General features: G+C 41.2%; 1 protein-coding gene across 3 annotated transcripts in view; it reads left to right on the forward strand.

Moving 5' to 3' along the window:
• The window catches only part of pacsin1 (protein kinase C and casein kinase substrate in neurons 1), a 107,111-nt gene extending 88,176 nt beyond the window's left edge, over positions 1-18,935 (forward strand). For 2 of the 3 annotated variants that reach the window (XM_033042368.1, XM_033042367.1), the window contains exons 6-11: positions 397-572; positions 2,364-2,484; positions 6,869-6,996; positions 8,453-8,557; positions 15,064-15,263; positions 18,600-18,935. In XM_033042368.1, coding sequence (XP_032898259.1) covers positions 397-572; positions 2,364-2,484; positions 6,869-6,996; positions 8,453-8,557; positions 15,064-15,263; positions 18,600-18,709 — 840 coding nt within the window. In that variant the 3' untranslated portion in view covers positions 18,710-18,935. The remainder of the gene's footprint in view (positions 1-396; positions 573-2,363; positions 2,485-6,868; positions 6,997-8,452; positions 8,558-15,063; positions 15,264-18,599) is intronic. The other variant, XM_033042369.1, reaches the window with a different exon arrangement.
• The last annotated feature ends 7,081 nt before the right edge of the window (positions 18,936-26,016 follow it).

Consider the following 26,016-nt stretch of genomic DNA (forward strand, 5'->3'; position numbering starts at 1 on the left):
TCCAATAAAGTGTGTGTGGTATCAGGCTGAAGCAGGTCTTCTCGTGGCAATAGAGATCCTTTCATCTTCCCATTTCTCCCTTTGAAATATCATTGCCCTCTAGAGGTTAACTAATGGTGATTGAATAAGACAGGTCTAAATGATTTTAAAAAAATCCTTGGTTCATTTTGCAGCAGCACAAAGTGTTTGAAGGTATCTGAATTGACTGAGGAAAGTGCACTGAATAATTCTTGGCGGGTTGCATAATGTGTTTAAGGATTTAAGCTTCTCAAGGAAGTCTCTCCTGCTGCCTTTTGACAATGATAAATGATATATTTTGTAAATCCAACATTTGATAAATGGTGACCGATTTTAGGATAATTTATGCCTTTAATGCTGGATTTTTGGCTTTTATAGGCGAAAGAGAAGTATGACAAAGCCTTGGATGAATTGAGTAAATGTACACCGCAGTATATGGAGAATATGGAGCAAGTGTTCGAACAGTGCCAGCAGTTTGAGGAAAAGCGACTGGGTTTCTTCAAAGAAATCCTGCAAGACATCAAACGACACCTAAACCTCACAGAAAACAACAAGTGAGTATTAATTAAAGCTATTTTGATTCATTTATTCATTTTGGGCAGCTGGGCAGCACTAACTAGCAAGGCCAGTATTTATTGCCCTTGAGATGATGATGGTGAACTACAGCCTTAAACAGCTGCATAGTTTAAGTGAATGTGCTCTCTCGGTACCATGAGGCAGAGAGTTCCAGGACTCGACCCAGCATCAAAGGACCAGCATTGTATTCCCAAGTTGGAATGGTGTGCAAAGCAAAGGAAGCCCTTGTCCTTCTCGGGTACAACGCAACTGTCCATGATACAAATAGTTAAATTCCCCACCAAATCAAGACGTGGTGGGGTAGGGAGAGGACTAATTTTGCCATAGGTTTCACTTTAATTTATTATCGCGTGTACCAAGGTAGAGTGAAAAGCTTTTGTTGTGTGCTATCCAGTCAGCAGAAAGACAACACATCATTACTATCAAGCCATTATAGTGTATAGATCCATGATAATGGAATAACGTTTAGTGCAAGCTTAAGCCAGCAAAGTCCGATCAAGGATAGTCCGAGGGTCACCAATGAGGTAGATAGTAGTTCAGGTTGTGGTTCTTTCTGGTTAGGGTAGGATGGTCCAGTTGCCCGATAACAGCTGGGAAGAAACTGTCCCCGAATCTGGAGGTGTTTGTTTTAACACTTCTACACCTTTTGCCTGATGGGAGAGGGGAGAAGAGGGAGTGGCCAGGGTCCGACTCATCCTTGATTATGCTGCTGGCCTTGCCGAGTCAGTGTGAGGTATAAATGGAATCAATAGGATGAAGGTTGGTTTGTGTGATGGTCTGGGCTGAGCCCACTATTCGCTGCGATTTCTTGCGGTCTTGGATGGAGCAGTCCCCAAACCAAGCTGTGATGCATCCTGATAAAATGCTTTCTATGGTTAGGATGAGAAAGGATTTGAAATCAAAAGATTTCATCTTATTAGAGCACCAACCCTGCTTATCATTGGCATCTTGCTTTGTTAAACGAATCCTGTCCTTGATGTGTTGCAAGTCTCCATTTAGTGAAATAAAACTGGATTTTTATCTTGCTTACCCTAACAAAATGAATTTGCACCCCTTTACTTACCAGTTGTGTCCTATCCTGTAACTCTATTGTCAATTTATCTACACTCCCCATTGACAAGAATGGGCAATCAAGTTGCTTTTTACCCCTCAGAGAGTATTTGTGACCTCTATGAGCCTTGATAGTTCTTAATTTGTAATAATAACTCTCGATTTATACTGTAGCTTCCCCAATTCTAATATCTGGAGTTTATAATTTCATACTTAAGCCTGTTCTTCTATCACAGAGACAAGTTTAAAGGAGATGTGCGGGGCAAGTTTTTTTACACAGCGGGCGGTGATTGCCTGGAATGTACTGGAGGGTTGAGGCAGATGTGATGTTGGCATTTAAGATGGATAGGCATGTGGATATGCAAGGAATGTAGGGATATCGATTACGTGCAGGCAGATCTTGGTATCATGTTCGGCGTATTAAGGATACGCAGATTAGGGGGGACCTCATTGAAACTTGCCGAATAATGAAAGGCCTGGATAGAGTGGATTAGGGAGGATGTTTCCACTAGTGGGAGAGTCTAGGGCCAGAAGCCGAAGCCTCAGAATAAAAGGACGTTCCTTTAGAAAGGAGATGAGAGGGAATTTCTTTAGTCAGAGGGTGGTGAATCTGTGGAATTCAAGTGAATCCAAAAGCAATGTGGCACCCAGGGATTGGAAAATCTCAGAAAAATGTGTTGCGTTAATTATTAACCCTTTATCCATCTGTTCTCTTGAAGTTATGCCAACATTTACCGCGAGCTGGAGCAGGTTATCCGGGTTGCAGATGCACAGGAAGACCTAAAGTGGTTCAGCATCACACACGGACCTGGAATGGCAATGAACTGGCCACAGTTTGAGGTAATTTTTTCCAATTTTCACTAAAGAAAGAATTCTCCTTCTTCTTTTTGCGTTTGTGGCAGCAGACGTCTGCCATAGGGTGATGCCATCCGGTTCTACATCCGTAGGTGCCCGCCCCAAAAATGGCGCATGCTCCGGGTTGGCGCCAAGCAGCGGCGCTGCTGCTGTCTCTGTTTGTAGTAACTAACTGAATCTGAAGAGCCTTTTTGCGTGGATCTGTCACTCACAACCAAATGCTACTCTGGAGCTAATCTGTGACTGAGTAAAATCTGATGGCAGAAAGTAAATTGGAAAAGGTTTTTGGCAAACTACAAATATTGAGCTCTATAGAAAACGGCACGGCTCTGTTATTGAGGTACTCCTGGAAATGTAACGGAGAATCTGAAAAGATTCAAAAAATATTAAGAGCAAAAGAGAAGCTAAGGCGAGAATAGGGCGGCACAGTGTCGCAGCGGTAGAGTTGCTGCCTTACAGCGCCAGAGACTGGGGTTCGATCCTGACTATGGTGCTATCTGTGTGGAGTTTGCACGTTCTCCTCTGTGATTGGGTGGGTTTCCTCCAAGTAAGTACAAAAGGTTTATTACATCTTTCCTTCCGAAGCTGTAAATAAACTCTCACAAAAACTTATGAAATTTGCTTTTGTACAAGGCCAAGGATACCCTAATATGATCTAATAACTGACCAGACTTTAAGCAGAGTTTCCATGGATCGGGCCTGTGTTATGACGAGATCTCCATTCGTTGAGTTTTCACCCCATCAATTCCTTTAAAACCTCCTGAGGTATTTCAACCATTCTGGGTTAATTTATGCTGTCTAGTTTTCTTTTGTTCTAGTGTTTTATACACATATAAACTAAACTTTATTTGTTATTAATCAATCCATGTGCAAGGTAATCAAGCAGGGATAAATATTTCAATATGTTACTTTTTGCCCTGTTTATAGGCAGAAAAGGATAATGTGGTGGTGTGCACTCATCTAACCTGATTCCACCTAGGGTGAAGATTACGCCCTGGACCCCCCTGGTTCTTAACATGCCAGTTTTAAATAAAAGTCTCAGATTTACTCTCGAGTTCAGCGATGGAAATCTTCTGCCCTTGCATATTGTGGCCGATATGTGATTCTGGATGTTACCTAAAGAACAAAAACAGAATGAATGGGTCCTTTTACAGGATGTAAGGATATAACCAATAGAGTGCTCCAAGAACAGCTCTTGTTCCTCAATTATTTACTATGTATAAATGACCTGGAGAAGAGAGTAGTGTAAGGTATATGTTTGCCAATTACACTAAAGTAGGTGACATGGTTTATAGCAAAGAGGATATTTGGACTGTGCAACAGGATTCTGATAGATTGAAAACTTGACAAATGTAATATAATGTGGGAAGATGTGAGGTCATGCATTTAGAAAGTGGAATCAAAAGGCATATTATTATCAAAATGGAGCAATATTGCACATGAGTAAAGTACTAAGATGTCTAGATGTTCCTTGCAAGAATCACAAAAAAATAGCAGACGGGTGTAGCAAGTAGTTAGGAAGGCAAATGGCATATTAGCCTTTATTACAAGGGTGTTGGAATTGATAAAAAGGCAAGATTATTTTACAATTGGAGTAGTTGTTGGTAAGACCACAGCTGGAGTGTTGTGCATTCCATATTTAAGAAAGCAGGCAGTGCAAAAGAATAATTTTCAATCTTTCATATTTTGATAATTTATTATAAATGCATGAATTTATCAAACATACATATACTGATGTAACATGCAGGTAATGAACCATTGATGGTGTGCATGCACTGTATGTACGTCCTGTCAAAATACACAACTAGGAAGAAATGGCTGCATAATTTGCAAGACATTGCATTTAGCTGAATTTCCTCGGCATGACTTCGAAAGATTACAGTTACATTCCATGCTCTAGGTTTCCAGTGAATAAGAACCAGTTAGACAGGTACATGGATAGACACAAAAAGCTGGAGTAACTCAGTGGGACAGGCAGCACCTCTGGAGAGAAGGAATGGATGATGTTTTGGATCGGGACCCTTTGGAGGGATATGGACCAAACGTGGACAGGTGGGACTATTTAGCTGGGACATGTTTGGTTGGTGTGGGTAAGTTGGGCCAAAGGGCCTGCTTCCACGCTGTATCATTCTATGACTCTATAATAATGGTACTAACGATGCCGTCAGCATTTACTTGTGATCTAGGTGTGGACCAAGATAATTTACTTTTTTAAGGAGCCCATTAAAATTGAATATTTATTCATCTGATACTTTAACTGCTATTCAAGAAAGGAGATGCCACATTGGCTGTCGTGCAAAAGTGATTCACTCGGCTAATTCCTGTGATAACAGGGGTGCCTTATCTTGAGCGGCTAAAGATGTTGGAATTGAGAAGAATGAGTGGTGACCTTATTGAAACATATATGATTCCAAGCGAGCATTACATGTGAGATGATGAGATGTTTTCATAAGTAGAAGAATCTCAAACAAGGAAACAAGATTAGGGGCCAGTTATTAAAAACTAAGGTTTTTCGGAATATCTTCTTGCAGAGGCTAGAAAATCTCAGGAATATTTTGTTTCAGGGGATTATAGATACTTTGGAGATACTTAAAGAGGAGATTTGAGAATGGAGGGCTATGGGGAAACAAACAGAAGAGCCCTGAGTCAGATCAACCATGATCATATTGAAAAGCATATAGGGGGCCAAGAATTATTTTTCTTCCCATGTTCAGACCCACCAAGGCAATTACCTTTTAATTGCTTTCTGAGTCAGCAGCTATTAGAGGTGCATCATAATTGTTTGGTATTACCAGCTATTGCAATATTCCATTAATGATTAAAAATAAATACAATTTAACAGCTTGAATGCAGGAGTCAGAGACCTATTCTATGCTGGATCATTTTCAAACTTTCTTATTTTGAAAATCAGCTATAAATGCATAAATGTATCAAACATTTGTATACTGATGTAACTTGCAGGTAATGAACCATTCATGGTGTGCATCTGCTACACGTACAACCTGTCAAAATACACAACTAGTAAGTTATAGTTGCATAATTTACAATATACTGCATTTAGATAAATTGCCCTCAGCATGGCTTCTAAAGATCAAACTTGTGGTCCATGGTGTAGTTTTCCTGTGAATAATGCCACTAAAGATGCTATCAGCATTTAATTAAGACCCAGGTATGACCCAAGCTAATCTATTAAAGAAGCCGACTAAAACCTAATATTTACTCCCCTGATAGTTTAACTGCTATTCAAGTCCAGCACGATCAATTAATTTCCCATGCGATCAGCAAAGAGCAGAATTTCTGACCAGCCTAAATATGGCCATTGGCATCAGCTGGTGCAAGGAGTATTTCCCATACTGGGAATTTCCTCTTTACCTGGGCACTGAAATAAAACTAGTGTATGGAAGAGATAGCACTGACCTGGAACACCTTATAAATGGAGGTACATCCTTACGGCAGGTTGCATGTTATAGCACTTCATTAGGTGGGGAGTAAAGGCCTTCTAGATTGCTGTTTAATCTACCATTCTTCCACTCTTGCACACTTGCCCCTATGTATAGTAAGATTTTTACTGATCTGTATACACAAATTTCAAATTATAAAACATTTCATTGTACCTATATACATATGATAACCATTGAACCACTATTTGTTATTTGTCTCTAATGGTTTACGTCCATTCAGAACAATGGATTTCCTCAAGATTATTTATTTTGCTTGTTTCAGAACATTTCTATTAGTTATTTGATCCTGTGCCAACCCGTGCTAGATATGAACCCCAGGTTAATTAGCACCTTCTGAAATTGCCTGGAGAAACAAGGAACCACAGATGTTGGTTTACAAAAAAAGGCACAAAGTGCTGGAGTAACTCAGCTGGTCAGGCAGCATCTCTGGAGAAAAGAAATAGAAGACGTTTCAGGTCCTGAAGAAAGGTCTCGACCTGAAACATCACCCATTCCTTCTCTCCAATGATGCTGCCTGACCCGCTGAGTTACTCCAGCACTTTGTAAACCAACATCAGAGTTACTCCAGCATTTTGTGTCTATCTTCAGAGTAAACCAGCATCTGCAGTTCATTCCTATACACATAGTAAATGACACTTTGCAGTTTGAAGAAAGATCAGAATTAGCCTGTTTGAACGTTAACTACATTTTGGCACAGATCTCTTAAAAAAAAATTACACTTAGAGCACTTAAAAAACAAACATTTAATTAACCTTAAAAACAAAAGTTGTGTATGATAGGAATGGTTCAAAGAATCTGTAATAAAATTGTTGCTGACTATCTTTGTGTGAAATGGAAACGTTTACATGTGCCATTGCATCCACATAGTTAAATGCTTTTTGAGTTTAAATGAAACTCTTCCTTTGAAGGAATATTCTCCAGACATGACTCACACAATTGCAAAAAAGGAGAAGGTAAAAAAGCCCAATGAAGGTGTTACGCTGACGAATGTGTCACCAGGAGGAGAGCAAGTGGCTCAGTGTTCTGATCGGGGCAGGTAGGTGCACTTTAAAAGGTAGGAGTTTTTTAACACGGGTATTCATGGAAGAAATCGCATACTTTTGTTTTAAATGGTGTACAAAATATATATTTTTTAAACATGCCTGCCTATAGCCTCCATACTGGGCAGATAATTGCTCAAGGATCAGATCAGATGTAGAAATTGTGTTTCAAGACTGACAATAACGGGTGTAACAGGAGATACTTGCATATTTCCTTCTATCCTCATTTCATGCTGGACTGTGGCCATATCATTTATATCAACACAATTCACAGCAGAGTGCAGGTGGCACTGCTAAGATGCACCACCTGCTCCAAGCAGCCACTCGTCATTTAGAAGTCGAGATGAGGAATTGTGCACCCTGTGTCTGGGGCAAGCAGAGAGGCAATTATGATGCCAATTGTGAGACAATAATAATACTATATTATCAGTTTTGTTCACTCCGGAGGTAGAGAGCAATGTAAGATGTAGTTAGAATAACCTTAGTGGACCAGGGGGATGGGTCAATGGTGGTTAGTAGCACTATGGGGTTATTATGAGGTGTTATGGTTAATTGGGGGAGGCTGACAGAACAGTAAGTGACACAGTTAGAATTGCCCTCTATGTATGAAGTAGATGAAAAGCATCTGCATTTTAGGCAGGAGTTGTAGTTTTACTGGAATAGTTTAAATTTACTAAACTAGCACCTATCACTTTGGCGCAATGCTGCTGGCTTAATATGAAGGACAAATCTTTTTTTTTGCTGAAGGTACCAGGTAGAACAAGGATGCACTAATATATTCCAGTATCCATCAATCCTCCCACTCTGCCTCTCTACAGCAAATGGGAAGATACAGAGTGCAGAAAATAGTTCTCAGCATTGTAGAGCATCAGTTCTACAGACAAAGTCCAAAGTCCACAATTGGGTAGAGGTTAATTGGACAGTACCCCATCTTAGGAAAGGGCTGTTCAGAAGCCTGATAACAGAGGAGAAGAAGCTGTTCTTGAGTTTGGTGGTGCATGCTTTCTAGCTTCTGTACCTTCTTCTAGACAAGAACAGGAAGAAGAAGGAAAGACTGGGTCTTTGATTGTGTTGGCTGCTTTTCCAAGCCAGTGTAGATGGAATCAATGATGGAAGAATGTCTCTGTGATAGACTGGGCTACATCTACAATGCTCCGCATGTACAGCTTCTCAACCTCTGAATGGCTTGTACCTCCCTCATCAAGACTATCTTCATCAACATCTTCATTGAATGTTAAAATTGGCTCTTTGTAGGGGGCTAAAATTCATTGCAGGCTGCACTCAAAGACCATGCAAAAATCTGTTTATCATTCAAATTGGCCTCTTTCATTAAGAGCTGGTGGTTATAAAGTTTTGTGTCCAAAGATATTTCACAGTTAATAGACTACTTAGATCATCTTTCTCTTGGCATTCGTTACAAATGCAGATGTCTTTTTCTCACTCCCCAAACAGCCATAGTATCTGCCAGAATAATGAGAGAAGTTGCAATGTAAGCCCTCTTGCTGAGAATGATGTCAACCACGAGGGGAAGGAAGAGCATAAAGAGGAAAATAAAAAGTTGGTGAAAACTGTTTATGCTTGGAGGATTTTTACAAATATTCATTAACTTTAACTAACCCTTGGAGCAAAACTAACAATAGCTTGTTGCTCCGCAAACCCTTCTGCATCTTTTACTCACTGATTTTTGTCTTCACAACTGAATATGCCATTTGTGTGCACTGTCTCTCTCATGCTGGATTTATGCAGATACATTTCTTTACATCTTCCTTCCACCTGTTTTGACAAAGATAGATACAAATCTGTTTATGATGTATCATCTTTAATACCTGCCTCCATTTTGTAGCCTATGAAATAATGGTAATGCCTTTCTTAATATGCAAGGAAAAGAAAAGTACATGACTTAAACTCCTACATTATCTAATGCAAATGTCCTTAAACCATCCTTTTAAAAAAACCATATTAATTCTTCTTTTCTACAAGGTTGAAGAATGTCAACATGCTTTCTGGAATAATTCTAGTCAATATGATCTGGTTCAAACCAAGAGCCGATTCACCTTCAGAAACGTTGCATTCAATTACAGTGAATAAGACTTTTCAGTCAATCCCTGGTTTTCTAGAGTGCAGTAATATCATGATCTTGTCGAAAGTCTGTTTTCAACAGGATTATGGCTCTAGAATCCTCATCAAAGTTGTTTTAAGTGTTTCAATCAAGGCAATGAAATGTGTGTCAGGCATTGTAACTCCTTGGCACAGAAATAGGATCTGAGACCAGACTATACAAAGATTGTGAAATGCAACCATTACAGGTTCTGGTCTTTCTACATATAACTTAATAAGTTGATTTTTTTTAACTGCATTGGATAGTTGTAGCGTAAAAGCGCACTCTAACAGATGGGTTTCTCTTGCCTTTCTTCCCTTTCATAGAAAATCATCAAACTGAACTTTATTCTTTAAAATAATCATCTGTTCAAATCAACTAGTTTCTAACTTCGACTCTCTGTATGTACATAACATGCGAACTAACCTGGCTTCCATGAAGTTATTTGTGCTATTTTACTTCATTATTGAAAGACTAAATCAAAAAGGAACTAAAACTGTGAAGGGTGGAAATCTAATGTCAAAATGAAGTGCAGGGATTCCATCTGGTCAATCAGCACCTTTATGTTAAAGGTCCTGAATATTAACTGTTAATCTTTCTCTCTACAGATGTTGACTGGTTGGTTATATTTACTGTTTTAGTTTTAGAGATACAGCATGGAAACCAGGCCTTCGACCCACTGTGTCCATGCTGGCCATTAATCACTTGTTCACACCAGTTCTAAGTTATCCCACTTTCTCATCCACTCCTTAAATACTGGAGGCAATTTGCAGAAGGCTACGTGTCTTTGGGATGTGGGGGGAAGCCGGAGCACCCGAAGGAGAACCACATTGTCACAGGGAGAGCTTGCAAACTCCACACAGACAGCCCTACTCGTCCTAGGTCTCATTCGCATTATCTGCAGTTGATGGTGAAAACCCTTAGAACTAAACACTATCCCCTCTCATAGAGTCATAGAGTGATACAGTGTGGAAACAGGCCCTTCAGCCCAACTTGCCAACCCCAGCCAACAATGTCCCAGCTACACTAGTCCTACTTGCCTGCGCTTGGTCCATATCCCTCCAATTCTGTCCTATCCATGTACCTGGCTAACTGTTTCTTAAACGATGGGATAGTCCCAGCCTCAACTACCTTCTCTGGCAGCTTGGTCCATACACCCACCACCCTTTGTGTGAAAAGTTTACCCCTCAGATTCCTATTAAATCTTTTTCCCTTCACCTTGAACCTATGTCCTCTGGTCCTCGATTCCCCTACTCTGGGCAAGAGACTCTACCTGATTCCTCTCATGATTTTGTACACTTCTTTAAGATCACCCCTCATCCTCCTGCGCTCCATGAAATAGAGACCCAGCCTGCTCAACCTCTCCCTATAGCTCACACTCTCTAGTCCTGGCAACATCCTCGTAAATCTTTTCTGAACACTTTCAAGCTTGACAATATTTTTCCTGTACAATGGCAGGACCTACCATTTACTGTGTAGGTCCTGCCCTTGTTCGACGTCCCAAATTGCAACACCTCACACTTCTCTGTATTAAATTCCATCAACCATTCCTCCACCCACCTGGCCAATCGATCCAGATCCTGCTGCAATTTTTCACAACCAGCTTCTCTATCTGCAAAACCACTCACTTTTGTATCATCAGCAAACTTGCTAATCTTACCCTGTATGTTCTCATTCAAATCATTGATGTAGATGACAAACGGTAACAGGCCCAGCACCAAACCCTGAGGCACATCACTAGTCACAGGCCTCCAGTCCGAGAGGCAACATTCCACCATCACCCTCTGTTTCCTTCCATGGAGCCAATTTGCTATCCATTCGGCTATCACTCCTTGGATCCCATGCGATCTAATCTTCCAGAGCAGCTTACCATGTGGAACCTTGTCGAATGCCTTACTAAATCCATGTACACAACTTCTTCAGCTCTGCCCTCATCGACCTTTTTGGTCACGTCTTAAAAAAAATCAATCAGATTTGTGAGACACGACCTCCCTCGTACAAAACCTTGCTGACTATCCCTAACCAGCCCTTGCCCATCCAAATGCCTGAATAACCTATCCCTCAGAATACTCTCTAGTAACTTTCCAACTACAGATATTAAGCTCACCGGCCTATAGTTCCCAGCATTTTCCCTGCAACCCTCCTTGGAAAGAGGCACAACATTTGCCACCCTCCAGTCTTCCGGCACCTCTCCTGCATTTAAGGACGACTCGTAAATTTGAACCAGGGCTCCCACAATTTCCTCTCTGTTTTCCCACAATGTCCTCGGATATATCTGATCTGGCCCTGGAGATTTGTCTACCTTCATACACAACAGTACCTTCAGTACTTCTTCGATGGTGACACTGACTACTCTCAAGACACTTCCATTGACTGCCCCAAGTTCCTCCGTCCTACTGTCTTTCTCCTCAGTAAATACAGAGGAGAAATATTCATTTCTCGGCACAGGAGACCTTGCCGATCTCCTGTGGCTCCACACAGTATGACCACTCTGATTCCTGAGAGGTCCCACTCTCTCTCTAGTTACCCTTTTCCCCCTTATGTATTTATAAAATCTTTTAGGATTGTACTTAATGCTACCCACCAGAGCTATCTCCTTGTCCCTTTTTGCTCTTCCGATTTCCTTTTTGTAGTTTACTCCTTAGTTCCCGAAACTCCTCCAGGGATGCACTTGATCCCAGCTGCCTATACCTGTCCCATGCATCCTTCTTGTTTTTGACCAACACCTCAATTTCCGTTGTCAGCCAAGCTTCCTTACATTTGCCTGCGTTGCCCTTCACTCTAACAGGGACGTACATATCCTGAGCTTTTGTCAGCACACTTTAAAAAACACCCCACTTGGCCGATGTTCCTTTCCCCCCAAATAACCTGCTCCAGTCAATTTAAGCGAGACCTTCTCTCATACCCTCAAAGTTGGCCCTACTCCAATTGAGCATTTTAACACATGGACCCTCTCCGTCCCTACGTCCCTCCATAACTATCTTAAACCTAATCGAACTGTGGTCACTGGTCCCTAAAGGCTCCTCCACAAACACTTCATTAACTTGCCCATCTCAATTTCCCAATACTAGATCCAGCGTTGCCCTCTCACGTGTGGGGGTCGCTACATACTGCCTAAGAAAACTCTCCTGAACACTTTTGAGGATTTGCACCGCATTTAAACCCTTCGCACTATGGTTTTCCTAGTCTATATTGGGAAAGTCAGAATCCCCTACTACAACAAACCTATTTGACCTGCATTTGTCTGCAACCTCCTGGCATATTTGTTCTTCTAATTCCCGTTGACTATTCAGGGGTCTGTAGTACACCCCCAACACAGTGACCATCCCTTTCTTGTTCCTCAGCTCCACCCATATAGCCTCACTAGACGAACCGCCTGTAATGTCACCTCTGATCACTGCCGTGACATCCTCCTTAACCAACAATGCAACCCCCTCCCCCCCTCCTCTTTATCCCTCACCCCTGTCTCTCCTGAAGCTCCTGCACCCCGGAACATTGAGCTGCCAGTCCTGTCCCTTTAAAGTGATAAAATAAAAACATAATAAAATGGACACAATAAAACAGCAAAAATAACCTTAATATTGATACAATTCCTTCATATGGTGTCACGGACTTCCCACATTCCCAGCTTGTATTATTTATGACATTTGATTTCATTTATTTTCCTCACGTGTTCACTCCGATTAAAGTTTGTCCAGTGAAGGTATTTTTATGGCCCTCAGTCGCAGTTCAGAGTGGAAGTGGGTTCAATGCATTGTAACTTGGTGCAGACTGCTTTAATCCAGTGTCACTATATTCTCTTTATTAAATCTGGGATTTGGCCAGCACAAGGTTTGCTTCTGACACTGCCACACGCTCAAATGTAAACCTTAAATTCTCTCACTCACTCACGACAGGACGACGTGTGATGGAGAGGATTTGAAGTTGTTATTGTTCCTGCTACTCGTGTCTCCCGAGAAAGTGGAGATCGTGTGATTGCGAAATGCTGTCAAAGCTCTGAGATTATACTTTCACTGTACCTCAAATGTCACTGTTTATTAATTGGTACACATGTGACAATTAAATGTAATCTTGAATCTTGAATCTTGATGGTCCACAACCAATGACTGCAATGAGAATGGGATTACTAGCTCCATGAATGCAAACACGATCTGCTTGATATGACCCACATGCTCTACCCATGTTCTCCCCATGCCGTTGCTTCTCAGTGTTGGCGTTGTGATTCCTCTCACAGCAATGCAGGATCACTTTTTATATTCATGCACCTCAGTAAAATGCAAAACGGCAAGGCTTCTGAGCTGAAGACCGTAGTCACCAATGGAGAAATAAGGGGGAATGTAGTTTTATTTTAAAGAGTTAATTTCAAGCTGCAAGTGGAGCTTGCCACCTTGCCACCTTGCCACCTGTTAGGATTCTGGAAAGGATTGGGTGGAAGATGGAGAGGAAAAGGCAGTTTTCAGGCAAAGACATTTTTCTCAAATGTCCATGATTTTGTCTTTCCTGTCAGTGAATAAGTTACATAACCAAGTTTGAATTCAGAAACCACACTATTGTACTTCTAAGACCACCATACATTTAAAAAAATATATATATTAAGATCTATATTGGGGACCGAGGATCAGGACTATTATGTGACTACTGCTTCTTGATAGATGTTAACTGTAAATGAAAATTGGGAAATGGCAGATGAATGGTTAGCATCACATTTTCAATGAAGGAAATGGAAAGTATGCCAAGAATCTTGAGAATGGCAGTAAAGTAAGTTCCATACAGCCAGCATATGGAATAGGAAATGACAAGGGCTTGCCAGATCTAAAGATGGTAAAATAACAGTAATAATGGAAGTAATGGCACTAACAAGAAATACATCCTTGAGAGCAGACAATTAAATGGCCCATGGTTTCACTAAAGGAGGTCCAGTTTCAATGGAAGTTCATAGCCCACTCCTGTTTCTCTTAAAAAGTCCCACAGATTACTTCCTTCCACTGCGGCTTGTAGGTGCTGAGTTGACTCATGAGGCCAATGTGGGAACAATGTGGTTCAGGTGCAGCACAGCAGGGCATGGGACAAATGATAGAGGTTGTATCTTACCAAGAAAGATAGAGGTTTGCTGTGTAGGTAAGGCTATTGGAGCTTCTAATGCATGGACAAGAGATTCGCAACTCCATCCCAAATCCCCCTCCTTCTTGACTTATGGGAAACAACAAACTAACAGGTGGCAAGGTGGCGTAGCGGTAGAGCTACTGCCTTACAGAGCCAGAGGCCCGGGTTCGGCCCTGACTACGGGTGCTCGCCTGTACGGAGTTTGTACGTTCTCCCCGTGACCTGTTGGGTTTTCTCCGAGATCTTCGGTTTCATCCCACACTCCAAAATGTTAAATTGCCCCTAGTATGTGTAGGATAGCAATAATGTGCGGGGTTTGCTGGTCAGTATGGACTCGGTGGGCTGAAGGGCCTGTCTCCGCGGTATCACTAAACTGCTCCAGTCATCTTTAATCACTTTGAGGTGTTGTGGGCCAGGATTTCTGCGTGTCAGTGGAGATGCTGCATTTCTTCAAGGAATCTTTTCCTCCGTTGATCTCTTCCCATGACACAGCTCCGAATGTCGCATGCCTGGCACAACTTATCCAACATAGCCAACTAAACGCAGCTGTTCCCCTGCCAAGTTACACTTCCATTTCTACAATTTGGCCAAGAATTGTTTTCACTTGCCTTGTTCCCTGCAGGCAATTTGTGACGATGCAGACCTTCGACAGCAAATAACGGAAAATGCAACTGGTCAGTCAACATCTGAGGGGGAGAAAGAGACATTTAACATTGTACTCCTTTCCAAATTTCCACTTTTCAGATTTTCTCCAGACTTTTTCTCAGTTATCTCTCTCCTCAGAAATAAACACTGGTGCCCCGGTAACATTTTGCTTGTTTTTTCCCCCCCCCATCCCCGCACTCCCCCCCGACCCCCGCAGTGTAAGCAGCTACGAGAAGAACCAGACCTTCTCTGCTGAATGGTCCGATGATGAAACAAATAACCCCAGTGTAAATGATGCCGATGGAGGAGCAAACCCTTTTGATGAAGAATCCTCTCCTGCCCACGCACCGGGTGTGCGGGTACGCGCACTGTATGATTACGAAGGACAAGAACAGGATGAACTGAGCTTTAAAGCGGGTGAGTGAGTCTGGAGAAAAATCCTCCTTCAACGTAACAGTGGAGTTCCCCCACACTTAGTTTAACACAACTATCTTTCTTTGTAAGTTATAACCTCTATCATTTGTCCCAGGACCTCAATAAGACCTAGGGTTATGAGCCATTGTTTGCTGTAATGGCACTAACATCAGTTGGAGAAACTTCAACTTTTACATTAGTTGTAAGTTAATTAAGCAACTAAATTCTAAGCTGATTGTAGCGTAACAAAGGCAACAAGACCTGAGGTAACAGGGAAAACAATTAATGGCTACAGTCATCCTTGATTATTTTTGTGCGTAATTGTTCACTTTACCTCTATTAATGGTTCTACAAGTGTTGGTGATATTGTGTAAATAGTTTAGCTACTCCAGGTGAGGGGATCATCTGTAATTAATATTGCAATAGATAAAATATTAAAAAATATGTGTATTGTTATACATGCTATTATTAATATAATAATTATTATATATAACAATATGCTATTATTCAACATGATATTTATATATATTTCCCATTTCCCGACACAATTAACTATCTAGACCCATTAGGATATCATTAAGAATCTTAAATTGAGGGTGGTGTTGAGCTAATGTTCAGCTGGTACCTAGAGGTGGAGGGGTGGGGGTGAGACATGATAAAACAGTGGAGGGGAATGACCAAAGGAAAGCTTGGCCATGTTCGCCTTGTCCTCAAGCAATATCACAACAGTTGTTTAGTGTTGGTGGATGAGCTTTGTGATGCTCATTACAATACAATACAATACAATACAATTTATTGTCATTTGGACCCCTTGAGGTCCAAACGAAATGTCGTTTCTGCAGCCATACATTACAAAACAAAAAGACCCGAGACACAACACAGTTTACACAAACATCCATCACATCGTTGTGATGGAAGGCAAAAAAAACTTATCTCTCCACTGCACCCTCCCCCCCGATGTCAGAGTCAAAGTCAAAGCCCCCGGCTGGCGATGGCGATTGTCCCGCGGCCATTAAAGCCACGCCGGGTGATGCAAGGTCGCGCACCGGGTCTTGGTGTTAGAGCCCCCGGCGTGCGCTCGCAAAGTCCCGCGGCCATTCCAAGCCACGCGGGGCGGTGCTGTAAGGCCCCGCTCCAGGTGCTCTTCAACCCCGCAACTCGGGCGGGAGAAGTCGCCGTTGCGGAAGCCCCGAAAAACGATCTCCCAGCAGGGACCCGCGGGCTCCCGGTGCCGCCGTCCACCAAACCCGCAGTTGCAGCCTCCGAATCTCCGGGGGTCGGGTGGCAGCAGCGTCCACCACCGCTCCACCCGCTCCGGACTCGGCCAGCCCCGTGACGGTGAGGTGAGTAGTCGGCAGTTCCACAGCTGGAACCCCAGGTCGTTCCTGTTGGAGGCCGCTCCACGTTGCAGCCCCAACGACAACGGAGACCCGACAAAGAAAAGGTCGGGTCTCCCGTGCAGGGAGAGATTTTAAAGTTACCCCCACCCCCCCACACACATACCCCAACAAAAAAAATAACAAAAACTACATAAAAACGAGACAAAAAATAATAAAACACAGACGGACTGCAGAGGCCGCTGCTGACGAGAGTCGCGTCGCCCACCTCATTCATGAACAAGAGCAATAAAATAGTAAAACACCCGGAGTTAGTTCTCAGCAGTGTCATCAAACAAAGCTTTCCACATTGATGAGAAATGAACATACAGGAGAATAAACAATAACATATCCAAAAGAGTTGTTAGTGCCATAGAGTTGTACAGCAAGAAACAGACCCTTTGGTCCACCTTGCCCCTGCCAACCAAATTGGCATATTGGGCTAGTCCTGTTTCTCTGCATTTGACTATAACCCTGTGAGCCCTTCTTATCCATCTATCTAGTGGTCTCATGTTCCAGCGGCCCAGGTTATCTAGTGCTGCCTGTGCAGAATGTGTACGTTTTCCTCATAGACGTCCTCTGGGTGCATCAATTTCCTCCCACTTTCCAAGGCCTACTAGTTAGGAAAACAAGGAGATGGAACTGTTTAGGGATGTCTTGAGCATTGGAACCTGTCTTGGGTGAAGTCATTTTCATATGTAGATTCTCAAGGTCACAACGTGCAGATATTGCTGTGTAGAATAGTCGACACGGAGGTAACGGGCAACACAGTGGTGCAGCAATAGAGTTGCTGCCTTACAGCACCAGAGATCTGGGTTCAATCCTGACCACGGGTGCTATTTGTGCAGAGTTTGTATGTTCTCCTCATGTCTGCCTGGCGTTTCTCTGGGTGCTCCGGTTTCCTCCCACACTCCAAAGACGTGCAGGTTTGTAGGCTAATTGGCTTTGGTAAAATTGTAAATTGCCCCTAGTGTGTGTAGGAGAGTGTTAGTGTGCGGGGATCGCTGGTCGGCGCGGACTTAGTGGGCCGAAGGGTCTGTTTTCACGCTGTTTCTTGGAGTATAGAAAGGAAAGTTTAAAGTAACTTCAAGTGGAGAGTCAGGATGCATTAGAGTTATTAGGGCTGATGAATGTTTAAGCAGGATTTCAGCAGCAAATGTACTATGTTAAGATGAGTTTCTAAGTAGTCTTCGTGATGGTACGTAGTGTGAAAGATGTGAGCTAGCTTGGGTATAGATTTGGGGTTTGTAGTATTAAGAGAGTTAGGACTGCAAGGAAACATTTTAAAGAAAAAAAAACCTATGACATCACAGTGGCGCAGAGGTAGAGTTGTTGCCTTAAGGGCCTGTCCCACTTAACAAGGTAATTCAAGAGTTCTCCCGAGTTTCCCCTGATTCACACTCGGAGAATTACGGTAATAGCCGTTCGTAGGTACTTGGGGCTCTCGTGGACATTTTCACAGTGCTGATAAAACTTCACGAGTTTCCGCGTTTCCCGTGTACCTGCCGTTTGCATTACAAGCCGCTACGAGACATCCACGAGCTCCGACGTACCCGCTACATACATTCTACGTTCTTACCACGAGTTAGATTTTTTTTTTAACTCAGGAGTGCTCTTGAATGCTCGTACAGTAGGACAGGCCCTTCACGGTGCCAGAGACCTGGGTTCAATCCTGACCACAGGTGCTATCGGTCCAGAGTTTGTATGTTCTCCCTTTGACCGCGTGGGTGTTCTCCGGATGCACCGGTTTCCTCCCACACTCCAAAGATGTACAGGTTTGTAATTTAATTGGCTTTGATAAAAAATTGTAAATTGTCCCTCGTGTGTCGGGTAATGTTAGTGTACCGGGTGAGCGCTGGTCGGCGTGGACTCGGTGGGCCAAAGGCCCGGTTTCCATGCTGTGTCTAAACGTCTGACTATATTTTGTGCCTGACTATTTGTGCTTCGTTCTCTATAAATGCAGGTGATTTCTTAATAAAGATTGAAGATGAAGATGAACAGGGCTGGTGCAAAGGACGTCTGGAGAATGGACAGTTGGGCTTGTATCCAGCTAATTATGTGGAAGTTATCTGATTCAACATTGTATTTACCAGCTAGTTGTTGCTATTGTACATACATGTTCTAGATAATGCTGTTCGTGTTCTGAGGTGAATTGACAAATCATTTCACTTTGTAATTTTTGTTAGTAGATTAGTGCCCTGTTGTCATTTGTGTAAATCATGCATCCATCTGTCAGCTCAAAAAAAACCCTTTAATGTTCAGTGTAAAATACCTATTTAATAAGAAACCTACTTAACTTCAAGGTGAGCTCGTTTCCATCCATGAAGAGGCATACACTTTGTTCTCACCAGAAATTCCTATTATTAACCAAGTTTCGTTGCGCTTTAACAAATGCTCACATGAATAGTTCTCTTGTTTTACTTCAAACCAGCGTGAGACCAATACCAGTCCCTTAATTGACCGTATACCATCACTAAATTACAGAAACACGTATTTTTTTCACTAGAGGTGGTAGGAAACTTTTAACATTCCCTCACATTCTTGCAATTTGCATTTAAAAGATACTGGATAATGTTGGATAAATGCTTTAACTTGTTCCTTGCAAGCGTTATTTTTGACCAAGCTTTATGACTCTTACAATTCCAATGGAAGGTAGTTCATGGCAATGTCGCCATATCATTTAACAGAGATATCCTTGTTTCCAGTCATTTTTATTTATCTTTTTTAAGGGGGTGAATGTGTTGATCTGTGTTTATTAAATACCCAGTCATCAACCAAGAATTTTGCAGCTTTTATATTAGTGAGAGTGAGACTGATTTGAAATATTTATCACTCAAGCCATTCCTGCAGACAGTCCACGGACCCAGTCATTGGCACAGTTGTTTATTGCAGTGAATTGCAGCAACTGGGTACTTGAATTGGAATTCTGATTATTTAAGTGGCTACTCCAATTATATGTGAGTTGTGGACTTGGCCACAAATAATCTCTGGAGAATAATGCTGACATAGATATAAACTAAAACTGTGCTAATAACTGTACACATGACTGATTTAATGCAATGTCCTGGTGTTAGCTATTATCTTGATGTCAGCATGCTTGTGCTGCAGTGGAACAAATATTAATCTGAAAATTCCTCTTTGAAATAATTGTGCCACTTTTACAAGATAGCCAGTATTGTGTTCGAATGTGTAGAACTTTTATTGTTGCTGCTGTTAATTGGGTACCATTCCATCATTTTATACACAGATTTTCTAGAAATATTTAGCACATTATAACTAGCAAATGACGAGCGAGCAGCGTTGGCCAAACAACAGTCATATACATTGAGACTAGAATGTTCAATTTAACTATATATGAGCTGTAAGTTTCTAAGTTGGGCCCGAAACGTTGCCTATTTCCTTCGCCCCATAGATGCTGCCTCGGCCGCTGAGTTTCTCCAGCATTTTTGTCTACCTTCTTTGTTTCTAAGTTGCATGGCATTCAGAAGAAAGGATTCGAAAATAACCTGTCTGCTCCAGGATCTTTGCAGTTAAAATGTTCAAACTCTTGAGATCTGCACAGAGTTTACTCGCTGGCCTCCGCCACCAGGGGGCTCTGCTGCCCACACATGAGTGCAAAACGACCACAGCTCTGGAATAGCAATCATTCCACTACACTCGCTGTTTGATAGTTCAAATTTTACTTTGGAGGTTCACATGGAAGAAGCAAGCTTTTTGAGACCAATTGGCCCCTTCCCTTTATTCGTGGTGGAAACGTGGAGTTGAAATGATTAAAACAGTGACATCTGATAATGTTTACCTTTTTGCCCCCACCATTTGCAAACCCCATCTATTTTTTCGTGTGCTACCTACTTAACAAAATATTCAACGCAACTCTTCCAATGAATGAGTAGCTTTTTCTTCTATTTGGATCGTGGTCTCAGAATAATCGGTACAGAGAAGGAAAATAGAAACACTAAGCGATCAATAATCTGTATTTGTCCTTTGCCATATTTTCAAGGGTACTAGAATAGTTGACATGTACTCCCCTATTTGTATACAGTCCAAATGTATAGACCGGAAAGACTTAATAGTCACCCAGGAATATTATTTAAAGCAAATATTTAGACATTTACAGTTGCTGGAGTTACAAACCTACTAACTTCTAAAATATATATTTTTTTAATCATACGTTTTTATGTTCTGAAAGTTAATTGGTGCATAATGAAACCAGGTTTTGAGAGTCATAAATTTACAAAACTCCCAACATTCTAATAAAGAGGGTGAAAAAAGTAAACATTTGCCATTTAATTCATAGTTGAGTTGTGCAAAATATATTTTTTAATCATTTGCAAGGTATTTTGAACTAAATATAGGAGTTGAGAAGGAAATATTAAACTGTATGCCGTTGCGCGTGGTACATCTTATGAGAGATTCGTCAATAAATAGCAGTTATAAGCCAGTTGTCACTAGTCGCTAACCTCGTCACATTTTGCAAAGGGATTCATACTTTAACATGCTCCAACAATCACATCACAATCTGAGTTGTAAGGAAAGTCTCTCCCTGTTTAATATAACATAGAAACATAGAAAATAAGTGCAGGATGAGGCCATTCGGCCCTTCGAGCCAGCACCGCCATTCATTGTGATCATGGCTGATCGTCCCCTATCAATAACCCGTGCCTGCCTTCTCCCCATATCCCTTGACTCCACTAGCCCTTAGAGCTCTACCTCCCACTGTTAAACATTTAGGAAGTACATTTAGGTTGGAGATAAATGTAGGGATGGGGAAGGAAAGGAAAGGAAATTTGGGACTTGTGATGTCTTTTTTTATTTGTTCAATCACCAAAGCAATTCCACTAAACATCCACACGTCAACGTTATTGCCAAGTTTGTAAATACCTTTCCTCATTTTTTTTCTCTCTCTCTATTTTTATATTTATTTTGCTTGATAACGGACAGGTCACTCCATCCTCTGTTGCTCAGCCAAAAGCTAGATTGGTGCCAAAATGCTTTGCTATTCTATATAAATATATATATATGTGTGTGTGTGTGTGTGTGTGTATGTATCTATATTTGTACAAAAATGTTTTTTTCTCACTCTTGCATTCATTCATCCTTTCTTCAACTTGCTTGCTTGTTTGACATACCCTGGCATTTAAATATGCCCTTCCATGTGAAATCCATCTGGTTTTTGTGCTGAGTTATTTACCAGTATTCAATATGAGGAACCAGGATATTTTGTTGCAGATTCATACACGAGTAGAAACACAGGTTGATAGACCACATCCACTTTGGTGTTCTGATCACCACATACACCAGACATTGGTTTGACCTGGTCCTCAGAAAACATTGAACTTCTTACCTCAAAATCCTTATAATTAGATTGTGACACAAATTGTTACCTGTATGAATCCATCAAAACCTCTAACTTGTGTAGAAATACAATTGTTAGAGTGCTTTATTAAGCAGGGAATTAAATTAAGATTTCAAAACTGCTTGATGTAGATTTTAGAAATGGTGTAAGGCAGGAGATGAATTCTATGCAGTAAGTATCTGGTCACCACTGACAGGCAAATCATTTATAAAGTCAAAAAAATCTATCCAACAATTTCACTAAATCCAAATAGTGTGGCAAAGTGAGAATATAGTATAAATTGAATGATAATTCAGATTAAGTAACTGAAATGAGGAACCAATAGTCTGCATTGATATCATGCAAAAGTGGCTCAAAACTCATCCCTGCTTCTAATTTTTTTTTTTAAACGCAAGAAGGAGGCCAGTGAAATACAGTGCATATTCTCTCCCACATTCTCCAGTAGATAAAATAATTTTGGATTTTCTTTTAAAAATTCTGTTTAATGAATGTATCATTGTAGTTCCAGTTCTTGTTTCCGACACTTGTACATCAACGCCACTCAGCTCCTCGAATTTGGAAAACCGATCTTTAGACAGACGCATCCGAATACTGACTTTTAGTTCTTCATAACAAAGTTGCCAATTGGGTGGTTAAGTCTCATTAGTAAACAGGGGACATGGGACATTTGAGCCATCTTGTACCAGAAAGATAAGGTCCAAATTGTATGGAAGTTCGTGAGATGCTAAAGTGATGTGTAATGGTCTCGTGAAGGCAATCTTTGTGCTATATAGTGCAATGAGAATCAGTGGCTGCCATGTTGCTACTGCCTGCTCCCTGAATGGGACTACAATCTGTTGGTGGTAGTCTCAGGTGTATAAACGCAAGTTAAATAGGTTTCAGCTTTTTAATAGGTTATTAAACTCCTGGAGTTGGAAGTTGACTAGAGGAGGTTATGCACTATTGAAACATTTAACTCTATACTTCCCTCTAGTTTACACAAAAATACAGCTGAAAAATAAATATATATTTAGTAGAGTATTTTGTAACCAAATATCTATAAAGAATATATAATTTTAAAAAAGGGATAGCATATCCCTGCAGAAGTATAAAGTGCAGCTCAATTTGAGGAATGTAAAGCATTTACAATTCCTCAAAATGTACACATTATTTAGAATTTTCGAGGTACAGTGGCCTCCATAATGTTTGGGACAAGGACCCATCATTTATGTGTTTGTTTCTATACACTACAGTTTGAGACTTGTAATAGAAAAGAAATCACATGTGGTTAAATTGCACATTGTCAGATTTTAATAAAGGCCATTTTTATACATTTTGGTTTCACCATGTAGAAATTACAGCTGTTTATACATAGTCTCCCCCCCCCCCCCCCCCCATTTCAGGGCACCATAATGTTTGGGACACAGCAATGTCATGTAAATGAAAATAGTCATATTCAGTATTTTGTTGCATATCTTTTGCATGCAATGACTGCTTGAAGTCTGCGATTCATGGACATCACCAGTTGCTGGGTGTCTTCTCTGGTGTTGCTCTGCCAGGCCTGTATTGCAGCCATCTTTAGCTTATGCTTGTTTTGGCGGCTAGTCCCTTTCCGTTTTCTCTTCAGCATATAAAAGGCATGCTCAAGTGGGTTCAGATCGGGTGATTGCCGTGCTAACTCAAGAATTTACAATTTGTTAGCATTGAAAAACTCCTTTGTTGCTTTAGCAGTATGTTTGGGATCATTGTCTTGCTGCCAGCCAATGAGTTTTGAGGCATTTGTTTGAACTTGAGCAGATAGGATGTGTCTATACACTTCAGAATTCATTATGCTACTACCATCAGCAGTTGTATCATCAATGAAGATGTGAGCCAGTACCTTCAGCAGCCATACATGCCCAGGACATAACACCCCCACCACCATGTTTCACAGATGAGGTGGTATGCTTTGGATCTTGGGCAGTTCCTTCTCTCCTCCATACTTTGCTCTTGCCATCACTCTGATATAAGTTAATATTCATCTCATCTGTCCACAAGACCTATTTCCAGAACTGTAGTTGCTCTTTTAAGTACTTCTTGACAAACTGTAACCTGGCCATCCTATTTTTGCAGCTAACCAGTCGTTTGCATCTTGCAGTGTGGCCTCTGTATTTCTGTTCATGAAGTCTTCTGCGGACAGTGGCCATTGACAAATCCTCAACCTGACCCCTGAAGAGTGTTTCTGATCTGTTGGACAGGTGTTTGGGGATTTTGCTTTATTATAGAGAGAATTCTTCTGTCATCAGCTATGGTGGTCTTCCTTGGCCTGCCCGTCCCTTTGCGATTAGTAAGTTCACCAGTGCTCTCTTTCTTCTTAATGATGTTCCAAACAGTTGATTTTGGTAAGCCTAAGGTTTGGCTGATGTCTCTAACAGTTTTATTTCTACATGGTGTAATTTCTACATGGTGAAACCAAAATGTATAAAAATTGCCTTTAATAAAATCTGACAATGTGCACTTGAACCACATGTGATTTTTTCTATTACAAATCTCAAATTGTGGCTACAGAGGCAAATAAATAATTGATGGGTCCTTGTCCCAAATGTTATGGAGGGCACTGTATGTGACTATTAGGACGAGTGGTCGGTATTATGCAAAGGAACCTTCCCTTTCCTCCCGCAGTGGGTACTCACCCGCTAACAAATGGGTTGCCACATGTTGCCATGTTCAGAATCAAGGCAAATAACATTTTGGGTAGGAAGTTACATTGTGAGTTAGATTGTTAGATGCTGGGATTTGCTTGGCTACGATTAGTTTGATTCAGTCTTAAATGACGTCATACTTAGTCTTGTGAGTAATGTGCAGGTGTAGTGAGTGCAAATAAGAGTCAAATTTCAATCCAAATTTCTATACCTGTTATTCGCAAGTTATCAACTGCAAACTGGTGGCAGCTCCATCAGTAACTTGAGGTACGCTCCAATCATTCCTACCGACCATTCTGCTAAAAGCACAAACTGTGCGCAGTACAAGTTATTCATTAAACTGGAAAGGCCGTATAAGTGCTTAATACAAGGCCATTTGTGTGTCAATGTAGTGACATGTGGCAGTGCAATATTAGAAATATTGATATACCATTCTGCAAATTCAATTCCAAATACGTACAAAAGTTGCATATGATGCTATTGTATAATCAGTGTATATGACTCTGTAATTTAACAAGTACCTTGTGATTGTACTGTGTGGATAAGTTTGAGCTAAATTTCCTCTGTATGGTCACTATTGTGAGTTGAGAGCTCCGTTCCTTTAAAACCAATGTTTACATGCTAATCTAGCTATGTTAATACTACTGATGTAGTGCCTGTTTGAACAATACCTGCTGTTAATGTGAGCTGTATACCAGTCTGTTTGAGCCATATTCCTACGTGGTATGGAAACTGTTACCTTTTCTTGCATAGAATTCTGGTGTGTCAGCTGAGCCTAGCCTCGGGGCCATGCGTAGTACATCACAGTGGTGGAGTAAAGAGCTTGCTGCATCAATGGGAAGGACCACGCTGAATTGAGAAGCGATTTATAAATCCCCAAAGATGAGGGGTTTAATGAGTTATTGGTCTTTTATGATGAACTGGGTACTTGAATTTAATTCAAAACACAGCTGTATCAAATGAGCATTTATTAATGCAGGTGGAGAGGAACAAGTTGCTTTAGAAAAATAATCTACTCAATATTGAACAAGCTTCTATTTATATTCAAACTATTAGATACACCATTTTTCACCACAGAAGTTGCTATCTATTCCATGACTGTGAGTGGTACATTTTCTGACCAGGTAAACAAGATTTCCCACTAATAAATGGTGCATAAGTCACACCTTTGTATGTTACGTTGTGGCTCCATACAGTGACGAGTTCTGACTGTAGTTAAAACCTGTGGCTGTCATGGTGCAGAATGCTTGCATGTCTTCCAGGGCGCATTAAGCAAAATACACTGCAATATGTGTGGTGCATGGTGCAGTTAACTTATTCCCTGGTTCTATTAATGGGAAGTTTCTTCAATGGGTTGTTTGTGA

This window comes from Amblyraja radiata, chromosome 24 (genome assembly GCF_010909765.2).
Source record: "Amblyraja radiata isolate CabotCenter1 chromosome 24, sAmbRad1.1.pri, whole genome shotgun sequence".
Classification (NCBI taxonomy): Eukaryota; Metazoa; Chordata; class Chondrichthyes; order Rajiformes; family Rajidae; genus Amblyraja; species Amblyraja radiata.